The following is a 27,443-nucleotide window of genomic DNA, read 5'->3' as shown; positions in this document are numbered from 1 at the left end:
ATCAGGGTTGTTTGGTGTGTCGCGGGGAGCGAAAGGGAAGGAAAGAGTGTTGGCGCGCACTCCGCCGGGCTTCCCTCGCCTCAGATCAGTTTCGGCAGCGGTTGAGAAGGCCCCGCGTGGTGCGTTCCGCCGAGGAGCAGGCTGCGTTTGAAAAACGACGTCGCGAACTAGCTCGGGAAAGGGCTCGTCGTCGACGTGCCGATTCTAGCGTGAGGGCTTCCGAAGCCGAGGCGAAGCGTCAGCGAAGAGCCGCGGACCCCGACTTGCGGGAGCGCGATGTTGAGGCCAAACGTCAGAGCCGCCGACGACCCTGAGTCGCCGACCCTGAGTTTAGGGCAAACGAAGCGGAACTCCTGCGACAGCGTTGTCTTGCCACAAGCTTCGCTTACCCCCATTTCCTCGACAGGGGAAGGGCTCTGACTTTTTGTGAACTGGCATCCACATCGCCGCCATAGCCTTACGGAAGAACAGGCAAGAAGGAAAAAGACTGGGAGATAGCGTCACGCGACAATTTCTAAGCCTAGTAAAAAAATGTAGTAGAACGGCTCATGTAAAATAGGCCCTCAGCACGTGATAGGCAAGCAGCGCAAGAAAACACGTTCACATACAAGCAAGCGCTCACACAAGCAAACACCCTAAAAAAGACTCCCCAGTCCCCACACACGCACCAACTTTTCTTTCCCATTTTTTTACGCAAGCGCTTGTCTGAAAAGTGGAGTCTGTTTTTGTGTATTTGTGTGTACGAATGTGTGCTTGTATGTGGGAGTGCTTTTTGCGCTCTTAAGCTGTTATCCGAAATGAGTTACCAACCGCAGCCCAGCTAAAAAAATGTCACAGTTTCGCCCTAAGGGCGAAGCAATGAATGCGATAGCAACACAGCAATGTCATACGAAGTAAGGTGAGCGGCTTTGGTAGCAACAACACGCAGAACTGTTGTCGACGCCATCGGCGTTTTGCCCGCGTTAGCTCAAAATGCGTGCGGCGTTGGTGACTGTTGCTGGAGCCTCTGATATAAATAGGCACTTGGTGCCGCAGCTAAACGTCGCCTCCCTTCCCTCCCCCTCCCCCACGGCCTCTCGCGCGTCCGAAGAAGGCGCGTTTGCTCTACATATATGGTGATTGTAAAGGAGAAAAGAGACGCCTACTTCTGCAGCCCTTAAGCGAGCATGGCGCAGAACGCGCGTCTGTTCTCCGCCGTGCGTTCACTCCCCGTGAAAGACGCGCCCCTCGCGCCCTTTCACTCGCACATACAGCGTTCGGCGCGCGGCGACGATTTCATCTCCAAATGACGTCATACGGAACCTCACGGCGACGGCGACGGCGACGCCGACGGCAGAAATCTGCTTTTGAGTGTCCATATAATTGCTATCGCAATAAAATCCTTCTCGGGATAGTGAAGCGGAGAGTGGGTAGGCGAGAGCGGTCATGACGAGTGCGTAACAATCTTTCGTTCGTGCGTCAGTACGTCACCACGAACCAAACAATGCCCTGTAAGGTACGGTAACCAAGGAGGGCCTATTTATTATGCAGCTCGCTGGGCTACGAAGGAAAAGAAGGGCAGCGTCAAAGGATGTTGGCTTGCTGAGGCTAGCTGTCATGACGTCATGCTCCCTCCTATAATCTTTTTCTTATTACTACAGTGATGAGAACTCTTACGCTTAATTTATTCATTGACAATTCCCCCTGTGGGTAGGCGCCACAGACATTCGGGACAGGAGGGCAAACTGTTTTGCCACTTGGCCTTGCATAACTGTTGAGGGGAATTAGTGCTAATTAAAGACGCACCCACAGCGCTTGTTTTGTCCCGTCTTCTTGCACGTGCGTCTTACGTTAGCGCAAGTTCCTTCACCATTAATTCAGGACAAAAACAACAGTACCGGACTCTTGCGGTGCGGGAAACGGAAGGGGGCAGTAATGATGTGACCTGCCCGCATGTTGACACCTTAATTACGAGTCTATAACCCGAGGTCTGCCATCTTGGTTAGGTCAACCGAGGTGGGTATAGAAGCACGGTTGTATACGTTTCGAATATCGTCCGCAACGTTCGGTAAATTCAGAGGGGTTCCTTGAGCGCGCAAATCTTCTGCCGGGGCTTTCACTTTTTTTTCATTTTTATCAGTATCAGTTCCTGAATCCCCCAATTTAGGGTAGCAATCCGGACGTCCCTTTGGTTCCCTGGCCTCCCTTTATATTTTGTTTATCGTCTGCTTTTTCTCCGCTTACTGTTCGCGGTCGAGCTCGTCGCGCTAGAGCGCAACTACTGAAGCTAAGGGTTGGCTGTGTGAACGCGTGCGAACGTCTGTACCGACAAGGACGTGCGGCCAGTCCATCGTGTTCGTCTTGCAGTTGCTGCGAGACACTTCAGCACGTGATATTGGAGCGTCCCGCATTCACTGCGCAGCGCACATCGCTAGTGAGGAACTTTTATCTCCTTGGCCTGCGGTGTACGACACTCGACGAATGTTTGTAGCCCAGTGGTTGTGCGTCTCGACGCGATCAGGCTCATCACGCTATCCTTACTTTTCTTGGAGTACCTGACTTAAGTTCATGTTTGTTCAGTTCTATTTTCAAATGGCAAGACCTCAGACACTATTCCTTCTATATTTTAACATTCTTTAGTAGCGTGACCTGCAGTGACCGGCCCCACTAAGTGCGACCTGTGCTGTGCGTGTGTTCTGCTTTATTTTTGAGATTTGTCAACTTTATCTTTCTTCCCTCTTTGCCCCCCTTCTTCCTATCTTCCATTTCTATTTTTCTGTCTCCTCCTTTCTGAAGAGTAGGCAGGCGTTGTGCCCCTTCCGGTGGCAGTTGCCAGCCTGCTCCTCGCTTTCCCTTTCCTGTCATGCGTATACACGTTTTCAAATAATAATAATAATAATAATAATAATAATAATAATAATAATAATAATAATAATAATAATAATAATAATAATAATAATAATAATCCATAAGTAACGATCTTTTCTGTGTACAGGACTACGTCTCGTGCTTGTGCCATGAAAGATGCCATTTGATATGTGAATGATGTTCGAGCATGTCGCACCCTAAGAGCTATTGCACGCACCGTTAAGACGCCTTAGTAATGTTTCGTTTCTTTGCTCGCCAAATGCGCTCACAGAAGCCCAAGACCATCACATTAGTGAAGGGGCTACTCGCTTATCCGTAGACCAGCGCAGATAAACGCAAAACAAAAAACGCACGACTTGGCTCTATAGACATAAGTCACGACTTTATCGTTTGCGCAACGGCGGCTTCGTGACGCGCTAACCAGGTCCGTTCGCTCTGTTGCGCCACTGTAAACTGCCGAGTCACGGCTCGCCTAAGACGATTTGCTCCCCCTTTCACGGACGGACACGGGAACGAAAATGCTCCTGTTCGCGGATCGATTTGTCGTCCGCTGCTACTGCCCTGGGAGTTTTCTGGCTGCCTATTGACTTCAAAATTTTGGGGTTCCACGTGGCAAAGCCACGATCTGATTATGAGTCATGCCATAATGGGGGACTCTGGATTTAGACCACCTGGTATGACTTTAACGTGCACCTAAATCTAAGCACACGTGCGAGCGTTTTTGAAATGCGCCATCACTGCCGAGATCGAACCAGCGACCTTGAGCTATAGCCACTAGGCTACCATAACGTGTGCTCCCTCTTTACTATATATAAAAAATTAATGGACTAATGTAAAGAAAAACGAGGAAATATCCTGCCCATACAATGCATTAGCAGGCATAAAACCAGTTTGAATAAATGAAAAGCGGTTTAAGTACAGCCCAAACTGCCATATATATATATATATATATATATATATATATATATATACAGGATATCTCAGCTATCACGCAGCACGATTTAAAAAAAGAGGAACGGCATCTAGATAACAAATGGACTGACTGAACGCCTGAACAAGACAATCGCGGATATGCTGTCAATGTATGTGGTCATTGACCACAAGAACTGGGACGATAGCCTTTCTTACGTCACTTTTGTGTACAATACCGCAATTCAAGAAAGTACAGGTTTCACACCTTTTCGCTTAGTGCACGGTCGAGAGGTCACCACGATGCTCGACGCCATGCTCCTTCCCGACAACTTGGGAATGTTTCACACGGATGGGGTCATGTTCGCCCAGCGCGCCGAGGAGGCCCGTCAACTCGCGCGATGCCGCATTCAGCGTCGCCAAACCGCAGACGCACGGCGCTACAACCTTCGCCACCGAGAGGTTGCCTACAATCCTGGCGATGAAGTGCGGGTGTGGACCCCCATCCGACAGCGGGGCCGGTCAGAAAAGTTGCTGCGTCGCTACTTCGGTCCCTACAAGATTTTACGGTGACTCAGTGACGTTATACCTGCGAGGTTCTCCCAGAAGGCACCCCAAGAAACTCCCGTCGGCTTCCTCAAACTGAAGTGGTTCATGTTTCAAGACTAAAACCATATTCTTCGTGCCGTGAATCGACCGTCCAGTGACTATACTACATTGACGACTTATCGTCGTTCTTTTTGTTTTTGTTTTTTGTTCGTTTTCGTTGTGTTCTGTCTTTTTTTACTTTTGTTCCTTCTTTCACAGCAGCAGATTGTTATTTCGCGTTACAACACATTTCTTTCGTTTGTATTGTAACCCTCATTTATATATATATATATATATATATATATATATATATATATATATATATATATATATATTACCCTCATTTATAGCATCGAGACGATGCTTCTTTAGGAGAGGGGGTAATGGCACATATCCGTCACATATGAGCCATCTGCTGTGGCACGTACACGCTTGGGGGTAGGAAGTAAAAGAGAACGTTTTTCGTTTGGTCTGGTTCCGGTAAAGACGTGGACTGCTGGCTGGCTCTGTTGTTTCGCCCACGACAATATATATATATATATATATATATATATATATATATATATATATATATATATAACCACAGTTAATTAATATAGAGTTGATTAAGGTAATCGAACCGAAGACCATTAGGTGTTAGCTAGGGCGAGGTTAATTAAGGCACAGTTCATTAAGGTAGCGTCAATTAGGGCACTCGAACCCGGGACCTTTGATCGAAAAAAAACAAGTAATAAGAAGTAACAACGCATTCGAATGAGAATGTCACGTAATGTAATGAATGTCTCTTGAGCGCGCAGGCTTTCGCCTTCACCCTCTTTGGCATATGCTAGAGTGACTGTCATTTCTTTTTTTTTTATTTTTTTATTGGGCACTTGCAAGTTCGTTCTTGCAGTTCCGCCATCCGAAGCACACCGTTCAGCACTCGCAATTAGCTATACTGCGACGGCACATGACTCGGTCACAGGCATTAGTGTGTCACAAAGTGCAGCTACAACGGATGATCGACGTAAACAGGCGTCAGGTGGGTGCATCTAAGGGCGCTATTCAAAGAAGACACGTAAACAAGTCAGCTTACAATGTACGAACAGGAAAAGAAGAACACAAACATGCAAAATTTGGAAATCTAATAGATAAGAACAAAGAATGAACAACAAACGAGTGATTTTGGTGGCGGTGAAACTCTGAGCATTCACATCATTAACGCTCAGCATAATTAGGAAATGTTAAATCTGCAGTAATCACAATTGTAAAGTTAATGTGTAGTGCAATATGCACGACGGTTGCTCATGGTCATCGAAGTCGTGATGGAGGAGACGTGCCACCAGGCGTCAGCGTGATCAAAAAGTAGACATTATATATCAATGTGCAATAAACATTACACTACTTCTGTGAAGACACGTTTCACTTTCGTCGTTCTTGCAGTTCCGCCATCCGAAGCACAACACTCGCGTATACTCGGACACATGAGTCACGGCATCACAAAACTACAAGGAGACACGTAAACAAGGTTATCTGCTATTCCGAAAGAACAAGAACAACAGTACGAACAGGAAAAAGAACAATAATAAGAACAAAGAGATGAAAGGAAGAGTTATCTTTGGTGGCGGGTAAACTTAAGCATTCACGATGTTGCCCGCTGCATAGGATGAAGATGAAAGTAATCACAATTGTAAAAATTGTGGGGTTTTACGTGCCAAAACCACGATCTGATTATGAGGCACGACGTAGTGAGGGACTCCGGAATAATTTGGACCACCTGGGGTTATTTAACGTGCACCTAAACCTAAGTGCATGGGTGTTATCGCATTTCGCCCCCATCGAAACGCGGCCGCCGTGGCCGGGATTCGATCCCGCGACCTCGTGCTTAGCAGCGGAACACCATATATATCCACTAAACAACCACGGCGGGTAACACACTATTGTACGCATCGCCGTTAATTAAGTGCATAGGATTCAATACACAATGCTTGACTAACGATTTGCTTCGCACCGAATTCCAGCATGCGCGTTGAATCTACATAGGTTTTTTTTTTTCGTTTCTTTTTTCTTCACGGAAGGCGTCTCCATTGCTTCAAGGTAGGAGGTGGTGTTTCGCTATGGCAAGGGGCGGTGGTGCAATGACAAACGAAGGAGGAAAGACGGATCAGACGTACGTGCACGAAGTCGAGCAGGTGCCCACGGAAGCTTCCGGTAGCGGAATGCAAGAAATGGCTGAAATTTTCGGCCGCCAAACAGAGCATTCGAGAACTACCAGTTCCACGGCGTATAGTAAAGCGCTGCCGGCGCTGCGCGCCTACGACGTATAGGCATCGAGGAGGTTAAGCTTTTTTTTTTTGTGTGTGTGGACCCTGTGTTCTGGGATGCTTCTTCTGGAACATGTGCGCCCTTACCCCTGAAACCTTTGTTATAGGTGCGCATCTGCCTTGTGGAGCTTTCCGATCGAGGCACCTATAGAAATGAAGAGTTACGGGAAATTGCTAAACTTCACTAGGTACCTTTATTCGAAAGACGAAAAAGGGAGCCCAAAATTTTGGAGACTCCTGCGATGTACCTATACTTGGAAGCGATATGACAAGAACGCGTAAATGTTCGTCACACTATCACAAGACAGCACGCACATATCACCTCTTAGATAGACGGAGGGACTCGCAAAGGAAGGTCTGGCATTACATCAACGCCTGCTGGGGCTTCGAGACTTCGCCAGCGCCCGGCGGAAACGGACATTATTGCTGTCCACATGCCTTCGGTGTCTCCGTTAGCTATACGACCAGCTGCACGACCTCCTGAAATGTTCAGTCGTGCTGTCCGTCGCGAAAATAAGCTCCGCCTCCGTCGATTGCGGGCCGCTGGCTGCAACAGCGCGGCTTTGAGTGGCACTTCCTTTGATATGGCCTCGAAATAGATTGAAAAAAAAAAAACTGCCCGCGTTTGAGTGGGAGTGCGTGTGGGCCCAGAGGCGAACACTATTTTGGTGGTGCGCCCGGAAGGAGACGTCGGCGCCCCCGGAGAAAGGACGCAGTCAACGCACTGACGCCCCCTCAGGATATAATTGGCACCTTGCACTTCTGTGAGCATGCATCTACGCAAGTAACTATATGCCGTTATTCGTCTCGCATCCTTTAGTTTTTCTTTCTTTATTTTCAGCACGCACCAATAGTTACATACCTACAACAATCACCTGATCTCCGTTTGTCACCAAGCGCATCGCCAGAGGAGTGTACGCTATGTGCAGCAAAAGCAGAATCAGACTTTGAGGTTATGCTTTGTTACCGCTCGCTCGCTCACTCACTCACTCACTCACTCACTCACTCACTCACTCACTCACTCACTCACTCACTCACTCACTCACTCACTCACTCACTCACTCACTCACTCACTCACTCACTCACTCACTCACTCACTCACTCACTCACTCACTCACTCACTCACTCACTCACTCACTCACTCACTCACTCACTCACTCACTCACTCACTCACTCACTCACTCACTCACTCACTCACTCACTCACTCACTCACTCACTCACTCACTCACTCACTCACTCACTCACTCACTCACTCACTCACTCACTCCACAGAGAACCTATAGACGCTGACGGAGGTTTGTTCATCAATAGATAGTTATGACACGGACGACGCTGACTTACGCGTTCCCCGAAGGCAGACCTTGTGCGGTTCGCGAACCGTTATCTAACTATTCTGTCTACGCATTCGTCTGAGTCTTGCTGCTATCAATGTATGCAAATTACTTTGTCGAAGTCTTTGTGTGTAATCAGTGCACTGGCGACGCCTTGCTGTTGCCCGGGCACGGCGCCTGACACAAGGATTTGTGCAGTCAGCGGCTTCATTGTTTGAGTCATCTGGCATAAACACGAACGCACATGTAGGGCTGTGCGCTACTTCAGTGGTTTTCTGAAACAACAGTTCAATATGTCTATACATGAAGCACAACAGCATCATCACTTGACATCGTCAGCTACACATAAGTTCGGATAAGGTGAACTATCTTTATCCCGGACGACTACGGAAGTTTACACTCACGTCTGCCACTTGTGTGATAAAGAATGCCCCAAGTAGTTCCCTATACTGTTTATCGCAGAATTTACTTCGGCATGTATAAATCTGCATTTGCTGCGTAATAAATGAACTCATCATTCGGTACTGCCTAGCTGGGCTTCAATGTCGAAAGCAATACTCTGTTTGAAAACCTGGAAACTACTGGTTTCGCACACGCGTGAGTGAAATAGGTAAGGATTCGCGCTTTATGTACGCCGAAATAGACGTACAGGTGGAGCAATTGCCGAGCGGGACTGTTAGGTCCACATGCAGTAAACCCCTTAGCCACGCAATGACGAAGCATCGACAGTTGAAAGCTGCTCACAACTTCACATGTGTTGTTCGCGTGAGTGTTCACCCTTTCGTGCTGGGAACATGAATTGTTGGGCTGCAAGGAAAAGCCTGGCAGAGAAATCGAATTTCACAATTTAGAAAGCAAAGTATAACTTATTGCCGCGTGAGGAAGCAGTTTATGCGCCAGCGCTTCAGTTTCGAAGATTTAAGATTAACTGGATCTGATATACAGTGAACGAGTGCATTCAGCACAAACGTTAACATGTAATTACACATACTTACGACCGACCCTGTCAGTGCCAGGCAGCCGCCAGGCAATACGTGCAATTAAGTTGAAAAAATGATTTTTTTTTAGTCCTACCGTGTTGCGATTTGCAACAAGAAAGGTGCAGCGTAGTTGCCCGACTAACACGGCTACCAATACGGATAGAGCTACTGTGAACGGTAAAGGCCTGCAACAGAACTACAGAACTACGCAAAAAACAAAACCGCCTTTGTGTTTACGACAATGCAACAGAGCACATGAAAGAAGAATGGGCAAACGAGCTCTCAGGCATTACAAAAAATTAAATCTGGTCTACTTATTGTTATCCAATATGGGGCAAAAAACAAAATTCGAGACATTTGGTCCTCACGAGCGGGTCAAGTCGGGACACGGGACATTTAGTCAAAAGTTGGGACTGTCCCGCTGAATTCAGGACGGTTGGCAACCCTCCAGCCAGCCCATATCGCATCGCCATTCGTTTGTGCCAGGTGTAGGTCGGGCGCCTCATCAAGACCTGTTCGAGGACTCAGATGCACACAAAGAAACATTATACGTATTGCATTTTCAAATTTTATGGGCTCTTACTTCCTCTTCGTGTGACATAGGGCGTCCCGCTGCCTGTATCGTGCATGTGTCCGGAAAAATATTGTCACGAGCGGCGATCCTGTGGTCGTTGCTTGGACAATGACGACGACGACGGCGTGGCTTTCTGGTGTGCACGCGCTCTCCTGAACGATTGCTGTAGCGTTGTGCGCCTTACCTTGTAAATATATCCATTGTATATATATTCTCCCCGTAACATCTTTGGTGGAGGTGCGGGGTATCGATCCCCGTACCTCTCGATCTAAAGGTTCGAACTAAATTATATTGGGTTAAGAGCTGAGCGGTATACAGATGCCTCTAGTACACCGGTTTAACTTGACAACAACGGCACACCTGGAACCTACGATGTCTCGTGACGTAGAGGCGTTAATCGTCCCAATATAGTGTTGTTTAGTGCACTGCGATTTCGCGCAGAACTGTGGGTTTCTTTTCCCTGACCGGGACACGAAGGATGCCCCAGAGGTCTGCTTTCCTGGAATACCACGAGCTTATGAGCTCGGAGCTGCGTACGGACTTCGTCCATTCCTTCAGAAGACCAGCTTTCTTATTATCCCACATTCTTTACCCTTATCCCTTAGTCCTGTGAACCTTCCTTCTCGGAAATAAGAACAAGAACATTCAACAATATTCAGCAAAACTTTGATGTGCAGCAACGAAGTGTTATTTGCGCGTGATTTCGCGGACCCGAAAGGGAACCACATATGCACTGTTCGCCTAAATTGAGGCCTACGTTCCCGGCGGCTAGGAAGCAAGAGCTTGACGTAATAGTTCAGCGGAAACCCGCTAGGTGGAGAGAAGTAACTAAAGGGAAAATGAGACATCCACCCAAATGTAGCAATTGCTACAAAGGAAACCCATACGGGTTCCTCGAAAGAAAGCCTCGCAGTTCAAGAAAAATTCGTCCTGGTCCGGGACTCGAACCCGGGACCACCGCCTTTTCGGGGCAGCCGCTCTACCATCTGAGCTAACCAGGCGGCTAGCAGATGGCAGGGCGAAGTCGAATTTGTCAACAACTCGAAGCAAAGGCAAGTGTTTGACGTAATAGTTCAGCGGAAACCCGCTAGGTGGAGAGGAGTAAAACATATTACGTCAAACACTTGCCTTTGCTTCGAGTTGTTGACAGATTCGACTTCGCCCTGCCATCTGCTAGCCGCCTGGTTAGCTCAGATGGTAGAGCGGCTGCCCCGGAAAGGCAGTGGTCCCGGGTTCGAGTCCCGGACCAGGACGAATTTTTCTTCAACTTCGAGGCTTTCTTTCGAGGAACCCGTATGGATTTCCTTTGTAGCAATTGCTACATTTGGGTGGATGTCTCATTTTTTCCTTTAGAAGCAAGAGCTTGTGGACCCGGATTGGCACAAGCCATGCTTAGAATAGGGGGATAATGGGCACCAATATAGTCACTAATTGGTCACACTACACAGGCTTGTGTTACCTGCGCGCCCTTTGCTCGAGAAAAAGCCGAACGCGACACCTGCGCCGACGCGCCGAGTCTTGCCTACGTAAACCACTCGCACAATTTTGTCAAATCGCATCATATTCCTCTTTTCGGCTGCTGTCAACATATGCCACGGAACAATCATTTCCGTTCCATTCCCCTAATGCTGCGTTCAGCACGTTCGGCGATATTATCTCGCTCGCTGTGCTTCAAAAAAGTGCGCACGCAAAAAGATAAAGGGAAGCGATAACTGTTTGTTGGTGCACGTGTGAAGCGACATCTGCATTCTTTCTGGCCATGTTTATTCTGTGCCACGTGAACGGAACCTGACACCGACGCTGGAACCCAGACAACGTGATTAATGGCCGGTAAACACCCGACACGCATCGATTCAGCGGGTTCAGCACGCTGGTAAACAAAAGACGCAGCTGGAAAGCTGCGAAATGTTCTTGTTATTCAACTAAGACGTCACTCGCTGGCTGTTGTGAGTAACGCGACACCTGTCGTACCACCAAACTCACGTGATTTGGAGACGCGCGCCCCAGGAAACGAACGAACGCGCGAACGCACCACCACGAAGACGCTATCTAAAACGCATGCATGGCTGACCATTTGCAAACACGTGTCCAGCGGCAGGAGTCTACATTTCGTCATTAAAGCTACCAACGTGCTTATCCGTTTCACAGACTAAACAGTTGAGCTAATTTCTCTCCGACGAGCCGCCAAAGCACTTACGGCGCATAAAATCATGCGCGTGTGCACATCGCGCAGACTGCCGCGTCAGCTGACGGTCAAGCGGCGCAGTGCCTTGAAGTGTCGCCTTTACGTTGATGAAGAAAGATAAAAAGACAACCAACGTCGGTGTAGTCAAGACCACACTGACTTTATTGACTGACGATCGATGCAAGAATGCTTGCCCTCAGTACACGTGAGCCTAGATGAAAACAAGCCAGTCTGCACAGACGAGGATGTCTTATCTGTTTTTGCATAGTAATATAACTCCAGCGATCGATGTCGCAATGCCAGGCCGCTAGTGTCAATATTTGAGCAGCACTTACTTGTCCTGCTTCGCTCGCATCGCCGTCCTTGGAGTTTTCTCAACACGAGCACTTTACTGAAAGTCCTCCGCACCAACCTGCTCACCGGGTAACCTGGCGGGGGGCACGTTGCCACGTGATGATAAAAACCGACAGACAGATACGTCTAGCCCCACTTTATGTCTCCGAGCTGCAGCCGCTTGCTTGGAGGGAAAGTTTCGTACACGTTGCCGGGGCTTTTCGTCTAGAGGTGCCGTTTTTTTTTCTTTCTTCTTTTTTTTTCTGCCCACGCTCCGTGGTCGCGGTGGTATTGCAACACGCTAGGCGATAAACTGCAGTGTCCCTATCGCCGTTACTTTCGAGACACGGGCTGGCTTGATATCAATGTGGTATCGTGCGGCGTGTAGTAATGTACGCGAGAGTGGTTTGTACGACTGTCGGATTCGTGCTGGAGAAAAGAACGAGCGCTCAGCTATATAGGAACGTGTAGGTGCCTTGCACCGTCTTAGAGAGCCCCTTTATCTCAGCTACACAATGCGACAATTGATAAACAGCGGGCGAACAAGGAAAGCAACAGACCGAAGCCAACATTTTGCCCAGTGGACTTGACATGGTGTAAAAGGCACGAAACGATATGAGGAAACGATATCAGTTCTTTGTATTCAGGGTCACTATACCACGTTGACATTTTCATATTCACTGATTTCTCCTGGTTTCCCTGATGACTTTTACGAAATCTCCCGGACCGTATATGACGCTCGAGGCTCATGCGCAAGGAATATGGAATGTGGATTAGATAGCTTGCCAAGTTACCATGCCAACGCATAATTTTCGACCACTGCTGCCGGTAAGGTGTAAGTCAGTTTTAATGCACTACCAGATTTGACTGATTCACGAGTTTCACGATATTCCAACCACACGACCTGCAGGCTTGCACTCACAAAGCCAGCAAACGACACCCCGTTTTGAGAACTGCGTAGGGTTCATTTGAAAACTTGGCTTCCCTCTGCCATACGCCTACCTGTTTAGCTTCGCAATAATCACTGTATAGGTACGAATTATCCTGATTCCATGTAACCAAGGTGAAAATTCCGTTTGTTCCTTGCCATTTTGGGAGAACTGGCATATTCCCTGAAAATTCCAGGTTTTCCAGTCAGAGAGAGAGAAACAGGGTGGGAAAGGTAAGGAGGTTAACAGGAAGAGATTCTCGTTTGCCACCCTGCACTGGGATAAGGGTAAGGGGAAATGAAAGATTGAAAGAATAGCGGAGAGATAAAGCAAAGGCACGAAAAATAAATAAATAGAGGAGGTGGGGACCGACTTTCGAGGTTTTCTCTAATGGTGGTGGACGCCCTGATTCTATTTCGCGTTTTTTATGCCCTAACAATTGTGAACCGACAGAGCCATCAACGAGTGTGGTGATTAATGATTCAGGACAGCACTTGTCCTTGTCTTTCATTTGGTTTTGTTCTCGTCAAAAGATCGCGCTGTGTTGCTTTGTATCGTCCAGAACCAACTAGCCCAATCTTTGACGTCACTAGTGATAAGTGCACTTGCCTTCGTGAAGGCCTGGATCCGCAGCTTCTTGCTTTTTTTCTTCTTCTTCTTTTTTTTCCCTAGAAGGGCATGTGTAGTTCTTTCTCTTCCAAGGACTCGAAGCCTAATTGGATTGAAATAAGCAAGCTAACGACTGGGTAAGAGAAGTGCAAAAGTTCTAATGAAGAGGGCACAGCTAATCACTGAATTAGCACAACAGTTAATCCTGGCTGGATGCTGAGGATTCCAGTGTTTCGCTCTTTATCCTCCTGAGACCCGAATACATCTATGGGACATAATCGCTCTTCAGTGTGGTTTTTATTGTCTACTGCTATACTATGAACGCGAGAAACAATTTTTCAAAATTTAAATACCAAAAAAAAAAAACACGTCTTCATCTGCATCGTCTCCTCATGTTTACTATGGTAAAAACTGCATTTCATTGTCAAAACACAGAGATAAAGGTGTAACTACGTGTAGTACATCGCCAGGTTGCTGCCGGCTCCAGTATTTTCACGCAATCTTCGTGATATCGAAACACATCTCAAGGTTACTTCGGCCGTCTGGGAAGACACATATCTCTAGATAAATTTAGTGTGAATGTTTTTCGAAAGCGGATCACAAGATTACGAGTAAATAACTTATTTGCAGTTACACATGCACCGTACTTCATACCGAGAGTGAATATTTAGCGTAATCACTTCCGAGCGAACTTTGAAAAAAAAAAAAGTTGAAGGCAATGTGCAATGTATTGACAAGGGCTCTTGGGATGGTTATACATCGGCTGTTGTGGAGAGATTGTGGTAGACGGTATTCTCGGCTACTCAAGTTCTCTATGTTCCAGAGCAAATAAATAAGAAAATAAACAAATAAAAAGTTGACAGTCACTTTACGTATGCTGAAGAGGATGACGGCAAAAGCCGGCTCGCTCACGAGACATTCATTAAATTACTTGAGATTCTCATTGCGTTGTTACTTCCTGTTACTTGTTTACGCCTCCCCCCCCCCCCCCCACCAGAGGTCAGGGGTTCAAGCGCCTTAATTAACTCTACCTTAATTAACTGTGCATTCATTACCTTCGCTTTAATTAACACCAATAGTCGTGCGTTCGACTCCCGCCAAAGGTCCAGGGTTCGAGTGCCTTATCTAACTCTTTCTTAATTAAGGTAGAGTTAACTAGGGCACTCTAACCCACGTCCTTTGTTGGTGGCACCATGTGGCATGGTGGAACCTCAATTAACTTCGCCTTAAGTGACACCAAATGTCGTGGGTTCGAATCCCACCAAAGGTCGAGGGTTCCACACCCAATTTTTGTGCCACTGAATTTTGGTGCCATTGAATTTTCCGGACGGTCAAACTTTCGACCCATGAGCCATATAAGGCTTTCGCCTTAATGAATAAATAAATACATGGACAAATTACAGGGGCGATAATCCTAATAATGCTAACGATTCATCGATCAGTGTCCGTCTTCTTGCGACTCCTTCGTCTGAATCGTTTACAATGGACGACAACATGACTGGTCTGTCAACGACATAGATTCTTCTACCAAAACTCTTATTCTCACTATCCTGTCGAATTCGTCGTGAATGATAGATATTGTAAAGGTCCTGAGCAGATTCCGGCCATTGTGGTCGTATCTGCTCATTACGAGCGAGACAAGCGTGAGCCATATCGAAACCATTGACGAAGCTCGCGTCTACACAGCATCTATTTGCAGCGTGTCCGCCATCTCAACTATTAAGCTATAATTTGCAAACACTTTTCAAAAATACACTCGAATCCATGCACAACGAATAACGGTTCAACTACTTCTCTGGCTCGAAGATATTTTCTTTATTCCCATTCAGCGCCCCATCATCATCATCATCATCATCATCATCATCATCATCATCATCATCATCATCATCATCATCATCATCATCATCATCATCATCATCTATTTATGCCCACTGCAAGACGAAGGCATCTCCCTGCGATCTCCAATTACCCCTGTCTTGCGCTAGCTGATTCCAACTTGCGCCTGCAAATTTCCTAACTTCATCAACCCACCTAGCTTTCTGCCATCCTCGACTGCGTTTCCCTTCTCTTGGTATCCATTCTGTAACTGTGGTGGTCCACCGGTTATCCATCCTACGCATTACATGGCCTGCCCAGCTCCATTGTTTCCTCTTAATGTCAACTAGAATATCGGCTATCCCCGTTTGTTCTCTGCTCCACACCACTCTCTTCCTGTCTCTTAACGTTAGGCCTAACATTTTTCGTTCCATCGCTCTTTGTACGGTCCTTAACTTGTTCTCGAGCTTCTTTGTTAACCTCCAAACTTCTACCCCTTATGTTAGCACCGGCAAAATGCAATGATTGTACACTTTTCTTTTCAATGATGACAGTGGTAAGCTCCCAGTCAGGATTTGGCAATGCCTGCCGTATGCACTCTAACCCAATTTTGGAAGGTTGGAAGCAGGTTGGAAGCTTACCGGCACAAAGTGTTATTACGAAGGAGTCATAACACAATGAACTTTCAAAGCGGTGAATTCGGTAGAGTCGAAAAGGGCCGAAATCACCAATCTCTCATGTGTTTGTACGCTTCAGATGTGGGCGTTATGCCAAAACCCTACCCTCCCCCCCCCCCCTCCTTCCCCACCTTCGCCCACCCTCAGCCAATCTTCTATTCTGCATCTATAGTAATGTCCTGGCTACGCAGTTGTCCAAATTTAAGTTTGGTTGAGTTTGCCCAAATATTACTCTTTGATGTGAGAGCTACAGTATAGTGTCAGCCGGCCAATAGGCAGCCACCCTTTGCACGAGCCCTTGCTCGTGCAGGTTCGAGCGAACATAGATATAGGGTAATTTTCTGCTAAAGAGAGAGAGAGAGAGAGGGGGGGGGGGTCGGACATAGAGAGAGAAGTTAGGTTCGTACTCAAAAGCTTGAATATTTGTACTCTTAGGCGCAAATATAATTTTTTTGAAGCGGTTCATCATGTGGGAAAGCGAAATTCCTTGAATTCGTATGTTAAAAAAATAAAAATAACATAATAACTTTCAACCCGTTTAACTTGTGTGTGCTTTAAAAGCGGTAATTTTTTCCCCTGGTTACCTTTATAGAAAGAACACGGTGAGCTTTCGTCAGGATCTCTCAATAATCAATAAGCGAATTGGTAATCGGTAAGAGCTTTCTTGTGCTGTATTTACCATTCGCACAGTCCCGATTACAATGTCGGTACGCGCGCATTTCACGTCTCCTACGGTGGATGTAATCGTCATCATCCAATAGTCATATACTTCCACCAATAGCCACATGCTGCAACCTGTTCGACATTATATATATATATATATATATATATATATGTACATCATGTGTGTATTCTGTATGTCTCATGTACGTTACCGTGTACGCATTTAAAACAATATGCACTCGCATGCGCCGCTTGCAATGTTTATGGGGCGCAGTCCTCTGTCAAGCGGATTGTGGCTTTTTGACTGTATCCCCCGAAATGTGATTGTCGAAATAAAGTTTGACTTGGTTCTTCTCCCTTTCCGCCACGCCAGGCCACGTCCACTATGGTTAAGAAGCTTTATCTAATTTCCGACGGTAACTTCCTTATCCAAACACACAAGGAGCATATATATATATATATAAATATATATATATATATATATATATATATATATATATATATATTAAAGCGAACCTATTTGAGTGGAACGTGGTGCAATCAGGAGGAAATGAAACTATACACGAGCGACTCGTGGTGGCAGAATCTTGATTTACCGTCCTATAGACCGTTTTATCGAGGGCGCCACACTTGCAACGAGTTATTATTCTATGTCTAGCCTTGAATTCTGTTAAGGTACCACTTAGGTGACAAGAATCGGAGGTGTCTCCGTGTGCCACGAAATGCGCCGTACCATCGTACATCCCAATCCAGGTAACCAGCGAAGCTCCGAGGAAACAAGTTTTGCTGGATTTCGTGCTCCTACAATTTTCGCGGTACCACTTTTTAAGCATTGTTTACCTGGCACCCGGACGTCAAGCTTCACAAAATAAATATCTGTTATATTACACGACCGGAAGGGCCGTTAACGCGGAGTACTCGATGAAACAGCCTGGTGACAGTGACCGCGAATATGCCGCGATCAACCAGATCACATGCGACGCGTTGAAAGAATATGCGCACTCTTAGGTTTCGCGTGGTGCCTGTGCAATCGCACCTCGCCGACTCGAGAGGGATGAAAAACGAACTACTCTCTGCAACATAAACTTTATTTTCTGAAGTAATACAGTTCGGCATGCGCGGCGTAGGCCATACAGCTTGCCGGCGAGATTCAGAAGCACGGGAGAGCCCATGCGAACTATAGGCGGCCGGGAAACGGTAGGCATGGCTTGGGTTACAGAACGATGACGATGGTGAGAATGATCCTCTGTACAAATGGCACATACCCTCCATGGGGGATCGGCCGAGAATTGGGTGGTTTTGGAGAAAATGGATTAGGAAAGTTCAGAAAAAGAGCACACCTTTACTTTCTTCGTCGGCACCTGCCGTTTTCATAATGCCTCCCCGGTCAACTTCTACCAGAACGTTGGTTGCCAAGCATGATAATCTTACAACCCATCTCAACAGAACTTTAATGTGCGTGCATGAAGGAATAGTTGACTTCGTCCATTTGCCCTAGTTGATCGACTCGAACACTCACATTTCGTTCATATTACAGTTTGATCATGGCTGCCGATTTCGTCGCCATGCGCTCACTGGAAACGAGATATTGATACCGTATACACGCGACGAAGCTGACTGATGTCAAGTGCTCTCTGTTTATGCTGGCAATTCAAAGTCCGATGCTTCTCTGCAACCGCAGCGGTGAAGTCCACGGAGTCGCCGCTGCTGAAGATGCACTTCATATTCGCTTCCGAAAGTTATCTCTGCAGCCGAATACAGCACAGTGGTAGCCCGTTGACCTTGAGTCATCTGACATCGCAGCAATCACAGACGGAACATGTTAGAATCGCACTAATTCGCGATCACACTGCTGCCGTTTCAGCTGCCGCTGGGATAAACGATAAACGGCGATCCGCACATTCCAGCGCAAGGGGAGAGCGGCGCGGCGCGCTGATTCGAGGCTACGTTTCTCCTCACCATTAAAACGGTCTATAGACCACGTTGGTGCACTCGAGAAGGCACTTAAAGCAGATAGAGCCAACATTCTAAAAATGCAATTTTCATTTTCACTAGCATTCCTATATAAAAAAAAAAGTCCACCTATATGTTCGAATAAATACGGTATATGGTGGGAAGTTAACGTTCTCTTAGTTACAGAGTTAGTGAAACAAAGGTCGAGTTTGCTTTGTGATCCCTGCGCCAGAAAGAACACTCAAACCAGACATACTTCACCTGCAACATTTATCTTTTAGCCACACCGAAGTTCAGATATTACACATGAACTGCATTTTTAGAATGGTGGCTCTATCTGCTTTAAGTGCCCTCTCGAGTGCCATTTGCGAAGTTTTGATATGTGTTATTGTTGCAGGATTGCTCACTTTTCAGTTTTGGTTTCTAGTAACAGTCGGGGTACACAAATAAAAGCTACGTGCCTATCCGACACCAGAAAGCAACCATTCTTGTTTTAAAGTGACGTACTTCGATCAGTCAAATCGGTCCTGCGGTTGTCTACAACGAGAACATTTTTTTTTAATTTTTGCCATGCATTTGCCTTTGGCTTCGAGTGGAATTTACGAATTTCCAATTCCACATTACAGCTTGTTTTGTGAGGTTTGCGGACGTGCAGCTGAAACGATCCCACAAGAGTTCTTTCGCTATATCGAGCAAAGAACAGCGTCCTCGACAACGCGACGGAAACTGGGCAACAGCAGTCCACTCTAATTGGACAGAAGTATTGCACACGGGCATCCTATTTTTTTTTCTTTTCTTTCGTTTTTTTTTTTTTTTTTTTTTTTTTTGTAGGGTACGTACTGCACCTTGTATACTCCGAGTGATCTTTCTTCCTTCTTTTATTTTCATTGCGATAGCAATTATATGGACACTACAAGTGAATTTCTGCCGTCGTCGTCGCCGTGAGGCTCCACATATATTTAAATATGTGTATGCTATATTACACGCCATGCTATATGACATGCGGCATGCGCGCATTATATTGCCCCACCATTCTATCCCTAAAGTTGCTCATACCAGGTCTTACATTCTTGACAAAATTATTGCTCGGAAATTTTGAGAATGGCAACCCACCAACAAATCTCATGAAACAAAACACCGACAGCGCATGCCCTTTATGATAAATATTTTGGGGCATAAAGATTAAAAGTGCGAAACAATAACAGACCTCAAACCTGAAAATGACGTAATTTTATTGGCGCGGCTGAGCACTACCCCTGGGACCGGCCCGGGAAAAAGGTTTGAAACATACCCTATACGGGAAAATGGTGGTAAAGTCGCTAAGAAAGACGTTGGCTTTCATTAATGAACGTAAATGAAATTGTCCGACGGAAGGATTCAAACAGAGGACCCCTAGCACAACAGCTCTGTGTTACATAATCACCTTACGTTTACTTCAATTGATACTGGCACTACAGCTAGGAGCCTTGCACTTCGTGTAACATTCTAACACGTTGCTATCGCATTCATTGCTTCACCCTTATGGCGAAACTGGCAGATTTTTATTATATTGTGCAGTTTTAGAAGTAGACCGCCCAAGCGTCCTTGCGTACAAAAAGCCAGACGTCCCGCTTGTGTTCTTTTGCACGCCCGGCAGTTTGTGCCTTTATCATTGGGTACCTAAAGCTCTATGTTTTCTGCTTCTTTTTCCCGTCCCACGAGCAAGGGCAGCCAACCGAATATCTCTTTTCTGCCTATATGGGATCCCTGCTTTTTAATGCGAAACATTTTTTGGCTCATCCCAAGCACTTTGTGGTAGATGTATAGGTATAGGCAAGTGAGTAGGATGTTCCTGTGTCGCCTCGTTTCCCAAAAAGAAAACTCAAAGTGTCCTATGGTGTAATCGAACCTCTGGCGCCGAACACAGCAGATGCTCTAACCGTTAGGTCGCAATCACTTTTTGTTTCTTTATCGCTCGCACACCTCTAGTTGCGTCAACGCCAACTAATAATGGCGCGTGCGTCACGTCACGTCACATCGCACAAGCTCGTGCACGTGCTTGTTTCCATTGGGCCCCAGAATTATCTCCTTGGACTTACCGCGCTCCTTTCCTCGCGTCACGGGTGAGAGTTTGTCAATATGTCTCATTCTTATACTTCGTGCCAGCTGACGCTTTGAGACGCTGTGTGCACCGCCTTCGGGCCCGATGAGGTCGTAACGGAGCAGTTTGTAACGCTTCCTCCCAGAGTAAGAAAAGCAAAAAGAAAGAAAGAAAGAAAGAAAGAAAGAAAGAAAGAAAGAAAGAAAGAAAGAAAGAAAGAAAGAAAGAAAGAAAGAAAGAAAGAAAGAGAGAGATAGAGAGAGAAAGAACGAAGCTGTGGTATAGCGCCGTCGCCGTCATTCTACCGTCGTCGTCTTGCTTCTGCCGTCACACGCACACAGGCTCGTGTTAACCACAACCGTCTGCTTTACACAAACGCGTTGCTCCATCTAGTAATGATTTGAAGAACCCCAAACACTGTTGAATAGCCAGCTCTACCTGCACACACACACACACACACACACACACACACACACACACACACACACACACATATATATATATATATATATATATATATATATATATATATATATACGAGAAGAAAGGAAATCGAGGGGCCCGAGTTTTACAGTCAGAGCATCAGAACGTCAGAACGTCAAATCGGGTCCCTCGGTTTCCTTTCTTAACGTTTATTACAGAGCGAGGGTCTCGAATCCGGCAGCTTTGATGCGTTCAGGTAGCATGTGTGGGTTTATTGACCCGTTGCCTTCACTCAAAAAGTTTACGTACTACGTGATACCTGCGGTAGATAGGCTGTTGAATCAAATTAAATTGTGGGGTTTTATGTGCCTATAAAGCCCGATTTCATTATGAGGTACGCCGTAGTGGGGGACTCCGGAGTTATCTTTACCACCACGGGATCTTTAACGTGGCCCCAATGCAAGGGACACGGGCGTTTTTTTGCATTTCGGCCCCATCGAAATGCGGCCGGGATTTGATCCCGCGACCTCGTGCCTAGCAGCACCACACCATAGCCGCTAAGCCACCGAAGCGGGTGGATAGGTTGTTCTACATCCAAAGCAACGGCCGTGACTGTTGGCGCTGGCCGACACTACCAGGGTTAGTTCTAGCAGACAGACATATATGCCCCAGAAAGTGGATTGGACAGCGACGTCGCGATAGCTCAAATGGTTAGAGGATCGCACGCGTTATGCGAAGACATGGGCTTGTATCCCCCCTGCGGCCAGTTCCTTTTAACAGCGGAGCTGTTTAACCAGGCCGTTAAGTCCGTGATGCGTCGGAAAGAATGTGGGCCGATCCTGGCGGTCGTGCAGAAATTCTCCTAGATGGCGGGAGGACATCATTCCTTAGTACTACGCATAATTTGATCAGCGGCCACCAGCGCTATTTATCTACGGAAGCCAGAGCTCTAGTAATGGAACTTCAAGCCATCCACGACGCTGTGCAAGATGCGACATCTAAGCTGCCTACCATCAAACAACTAGATATCTTCACTGATTCTTTAGCGGCTATTCAGGAACTGAAGAAGGTTGACAAGGCGATGGAAATCTGCGAGGCAATACACACTATGAATAGAAAAACAGCTACCTGCGTCAAGGTACACTGGATTCAAGGCCATGCAGCGAACTCTCACAACATTGCTGCTGACCAGCAGGCACATTGCCCTCCTAATCCAGACCTTCCGTCTACTCCCCTCCCACCTGAACCCCTTAACTCGTTCCGAGCCCGTAAAGATTTTCTCCGGCAGGACACACGCGCTCTTATCCCCCCGTGTGTCTGCTCCCTCCCCCTTCACCTTAGTAGGGCGGAGGAAGTTGTGCTTAGGAGGCTTCGGGCCGGGGTGGCCCTTACACCGGCTGTGATCTCAAGGTGGAACTGGTCGCATTTACCACTGGGTGCTACGTGTCCATACTGCTCCGTCCCTGTGATGGAAGCAGATGCATACCGTCTAATATGGCCATATACTGGTTTACAATCGGAACGCTCGCGTCTCCTACTACAAGCCGGCCTCCGCCACAGTGTGACAACCAGCTATGACCGCTGGATACATGATAACAAATTCCACAAAACACTGCTTCAATTCATACACAACACAGGCCTCACAGCACACATATAATACACATATACATATAAAAAATTATGCCTTAACGGCAAGTCTTTATCGCAATAAAAAAAGAAAAAAAAAAGAAAGGGGCCAAGCGCAATGGCACATACCCCTGTGACCTAGCGAAGCTGTGCCTGGCTAAGTGTCTAGCTTAGCGTGGTTTGGACTACTGAAGCTTAGCCAGTCATCGATAGCCAATCGATAGCCAATAAGTAGCTAATCGATAGTCGATTAATAATAAATAAATTTCGGAAAACGCTGGGGATGCCTTGGTAGTGCTTAGCCTAGCCAAAATACGTAGCCAATACCTTGCGATAGCCAATCGATAGCCAATCAGAAGCTACTCTATAATCGATCGATACTCAATAAATTCCGAAAATGCTGGGGGGGACTTGGTAGTGCTTAAACTAGCCGAAAAGCCAGGACTAGCTAGGTCACTAGGTGCGCATTAGCTCCGCTGTCTCCTTAGCATTGCGCCTCCAGTGCAAGCTATGCTGTTTTATTGCGATAGCAATTATATGGACACTCAAAAGCAGATTTCTGCCGTCGCCGTCGCCGTCGCCGTCGCCGTGAGGTTCCGTATGACGTCATTTGGAGAAGAAATCGTCGCCGCGCGCCGAACGCTGTATGTGCGAGTGAAAGGGCGCGAGGGGCGCGTCTTTCACGGGGAGTGAACGCACGGCGGAGAACAAACGCGCGTTCTGCGCCGTGCTCGCTTAAGGGCTGCAGAAGTAGGCGTCTCTTTTCTCCTTTACAATCACCATATATGTAGAGCAAACGCGCCTTCTTCAGACGCGTGAGAGGCCGTGGGGGAGGGGGAGGGAAGGGAGGCGACGTTTAGCTGCGGCACCAAGTGCCTATTTATATCAGAGGCTCCAGCAACAGTCACCAACGCCGCACGCATTTTGAGCTAACGCGGGCAAAACGCCGATGGCGTCGACAACAGTTCTGCGTGTTGTTGCTACCAAAGCCGCTCACCTTACTTCGTATGACATTGCTGTGTTGCTATCGCATTCATTGCTTCGCCCTTAGGGCGAAACTGTGACATTTTTTCATCCACTTTCATTTTTAATTATCACTTTCATTTTATTGCGATAGCAATTATATGGACACTCCAAAGCAGATTTCTGCCGTCGCCGTCGCCGTTGCCGTCGCCGTCGCCGTGAGGTTCCGTATGACGTCAATGGAGATAAAATCGTCGCCGCGCGCCGCCGAACGCTGTATGTGCGAGTGAAAGGGCGCGAGGGACGCGCGCTCTCACGGGGAGTGAACGCACGGCGGGGAACAAACGCGCGTTCTGTGCCGCGCTCCCTTAAGGGCTGCAGAAGTAGGCGTCTCTTTCCTCCTTTACAATCACCATTTATGTAGAGCAAACGCGCCTTCTTCTGACGCACGAAAGGCCGTGGGGGGGGGGGGGGGGGGGGGGGCAGGGAGGCGACGTTTAGCTGCGGCACCAAGTGCCTATTTATATCAGAGGCTCCGGCAACAGTCACCAACGCCGCACGCATTTTGTGCGAACGCGGGCAATACGCCGACGGCGTCGACAACAGTGCTGTGTGTTGCCGGTGCTGCTGCATGTCCAAGTTTGTACAGCGGATAAAACTACTATCCTTACTCCGTATAGCTCTCTACTAAGTTGCTATCGCAATTGATGCTTCGCCTTTCGGGTGAAACTGCGACAACTTTTTTAAGAACGACTGATAATTCCCCCCTGCTGTCCTTCATGTCATTGTTTGTTGCCTTCATATGTTCTGACTGTATGTATGCATATATATATATATATATATATATATATATATATATATATATATAGTATTTCTCTCGCATTAACCACTAAATAGACGCTGAATTTTGTTCTCTCCTAAAATCTGTTTGGTTTCTCTCACTCGAGTTGGTCCAGATCAAGAGTGTTAAAGTACTGATATATGTATAATGTTGCTGCTTGAGTGTTGGCATCGCTGCCTTGACATCGACTAGACCTGCCTACTTGTTCACCGCTTCCCTGCCTGCGGCTGATTTGTGGGACTCATTGTGGTAGCCAACATTCAACGGCACAATTTCAGGCACACATTGCGTTGCATTCGGTGAGTCTTGATTAAAGTATATGAAGGGTGATTAAAGATTTTCAACTCTGGATCTTTGTGTTGAAATTGCCTGAAAAGCTAATTATATATGCTGTTAAAAGCTGCAGATTAACCAGTGCAAGTGTGGAGGCTTTTCAAACTAGCGTAATTAGCAGTTGCTCCCTATCCTTCGACATTCCCATAGGCCATTACGTTCCCAAGTTAACAATGGCGCCGATTTTCGCAGGCGACCCTAGCGCCGTCTGGATTCTAACATGGTTGCATTGATACCAGAAAAATGGTTACTAGATAATGTTTGGAATATTAAATGCGAAGCATTTCTTGGCGAACATTTGCCACTTTGAGAGCATTAAATGCGAAGCATTTCTTGGCGAACATTTGTTACTTTGACACTATCTATCTATCTATCTATCTATCTATCTATCTATCTATCTATCTATCTATCTATCTATCTATCTATCTATCTATCTATCTATCTATCTATCTATCTATCTATCTATCTATCTATCTATCTATGACTTTGTGCTCTCATGGTCGTTTCGTTAACTTGGTATGTACCAAAATTGGCAGACTACGACAAGAGCATATGATTAAGATTTTACCCACTCCGTAGGGTGAGTGGGCCGATCCCGGAGGCAGTGCAATACCGGGCCAACCCGTGGTGGAGGTGAAGCAAGCTTCAAGCACTCCGCCTATGACGAACATAAATGATATCGTCATGACATGCGTGTCATGTAGGTCATGAAACAGCCACCTATGTCTTGATGCTCTCATGATCGTTTCGTTAACTTGGTAGGTACTAAAATTGGCATAGTATGACAGGAGTGTATGACAAACATAAGTGATAGGTCATGACATAAATGTCATGACATGTGTATTGTGTAGGTCATGACAATGACCGAGCGAAAAAGATTAACACTCAAAAACCACTGAAATGGGTTCGGACGTGGGTACTAGGTGAAGGACACACTACAGGATGCTGGTAGACGTCATAGTCATGAGTATGAGTCAGCAAAAATGACAATGACTCAGCAAAAAACGATTAACACTGAAAAACCACTGGAATGGGTTCGGACAAGGGCACAAAGTGAAGGAAACACTCAATGATGATGGTAGAAATCATTGTCATGAGAATGACTCAGCAAAAATGACAATGACTCAGCGAAAAAAGATTAACACTCAAAAGCTACTGAAATGGGTTCTGACATGGGTGCTAAATGAAGGAAACACTAAAGCATTGTTGTTTTCACTGGAAGCGCCGGCGGAACAAGAAGAGAAGAAGAAGAAGAAGAAACGCCGGCGGGCACGAGAGGAGAAAAACGGGGACTCTCGCCTGTTAGCAGGGTCTTCCTTCGACAGCTGTAATAGTAACTGATTCGTTGTCAGTTTGCACAGCACTCACCTCATCCTCAGACAATACAGTTTTGAACGAGCTAGAAAGATTAATCCCTTCGACCTTACGTCTGGTGTGTTTAATATGGGTACCAGGTCACCATGGTTTGTTCTTAAATGAAATGACCGACACACTCGCACGTACGTCCCTACAGGGACCAGTCATGCATGTTCTGCCGACTTCTGCTTATATCACCGCGGCTAGGTTTACAAAACTATGTCTCTTAAATTACTCTGCAAAACAGACATTCCAAATCACAGACTTAAAACATTTGCTTTACCCTTGGGATAATCATGCAATGGTGTCCCACACGTAAATTGGAAATCTCAATTACAAAATTACGATGCCGCATTCCACCCCTAAATTTTTATCTACACAGGTCTGGTCTGGCGATGTCCCCTCTATGTCATTTGTGCAATGAACCTGAAACCATTGATCATTATTTATTAAACTGCCGCCGATTCACAATCCAGAGAAAGAAATACTTCGAAATTCCGTGCCGAAAATTAGGCATCGCTATAAACACTGAAAATATTCTATCTTTTGGGGCATATACACTGGGTTTTAGCCACAGGAACATATGCAGGGCCGTATGCGAGTTCCTTGGTGAAACAAGGAGAATACCAAGTTAATTTACTGATATATTGTTTATTATTATTTTACAAAATTCTAATTTACGTTAATTTACTGATTGATTATTTATTAATTTCGAAAATTCCAATTAAACTTATAGAAATTTATTACCCTCTACCTTGGTGTCCTTCCAAAAAGCACACTAATTCCCTATAACATAAAATAAAATACGGCTCTAACATCAGTTAGTTTCATTGCGTAATTTCAACCCACCTGTTTAACCACCGGCTTCTTGGCCAATCCCCCGTGGTGGGTATGCGCCATGGCATAGGAAGCAAGCAAGCAAGCAAGCAAGCAAGGGTCATCACGGCCCGTATCAGTGCTATTAAAAGCCTTTCTCCATTATATCGACGGAATCGAGTTATTCTGCGGCTTCTGTGCGCCATAATTCCACAATTTTGGTGCCGAACTACCCGGGATAGAGCAACCGACGGCTACGAGTTGCCTGCAGGAAAATGGAGAAGCTCAAGGCGAAGCGGACTTCCCGA

General features: G+C 46.4%; 1 protein-coding gene, 2 non-coding genes and 1 pseudogene across 5 annotated transcripts in view; 1 reads left to right on the top strand and 3 right to left on the bottom strand.

The window, feature by feature from the left end:
• The window catches only part of LOC119441714 (serine/threonine-protein kinase OSR1-like), a 230,247-nt gene that overhangs the window by 154,932 nt on the left and 47,872 nt on the right, over positions 1-27,443 (bottom strand). The window contains exon 1 of one of the 3 annotated variants that reach the window (XM_049661546.1): positions 12,054-12,175. The exons of the other annotated variants lie outside the window; for them this stretch is intronic. Within the exon in view, the coding sequence (XP_049517503.1) occupies positions 12,054-12,073 (20 nt within the window). The 5' untranslated portion in view covers positions 12,074-12,175. Of the gene's footprint in view, positions 1-12,053; positions 12,176-27,443 lie in introns of those variants that run through there. 3 annotated transcript variants of the gene reach the window in all.
• Trnaf-gaa (transfer RNA phenylalanine (anticodon GAA)) lies at positions 10,460-10,534 on the bottom strand. Its single transcript has one exon. It is a non-coding gene; the product is annotated as a tRNA-Phe (tRNA).
• Positions 10,713-10,787, top strand: Trnas-gga (transfer RNA serine (anticodon GGA)). The gene has a single exon. It is a non-coding gene; the product is annotated as a tRNA-Ser (tRNA).
• LOC119443239 (U2 spliceosomal RNA) lies at positions 25,543-25,667 on the bottom strand (annotated as a pseudogene).

This window comes from Dermacentor silvarum, chromosome 2 (genome assembly GCF_013339745.2).
Source record: "Dermacentor silvarum isolate Dsil-2018 chromosome 2, BIME_Dsil_1.4, whole genome shotgun sequence".
NCBI classification, from domain to species: Eukaryota; Metazoa; Arthropoda; class Arachnida; order Ixodida; family Ixodidae; genus Dermacentor; species Dermacentor silvarum.
The sequence above is the reverse complement of the archived record's forward strand: the minus strand, read 5'-3'. Positions and strand labels throughout refer to the sequence as shown.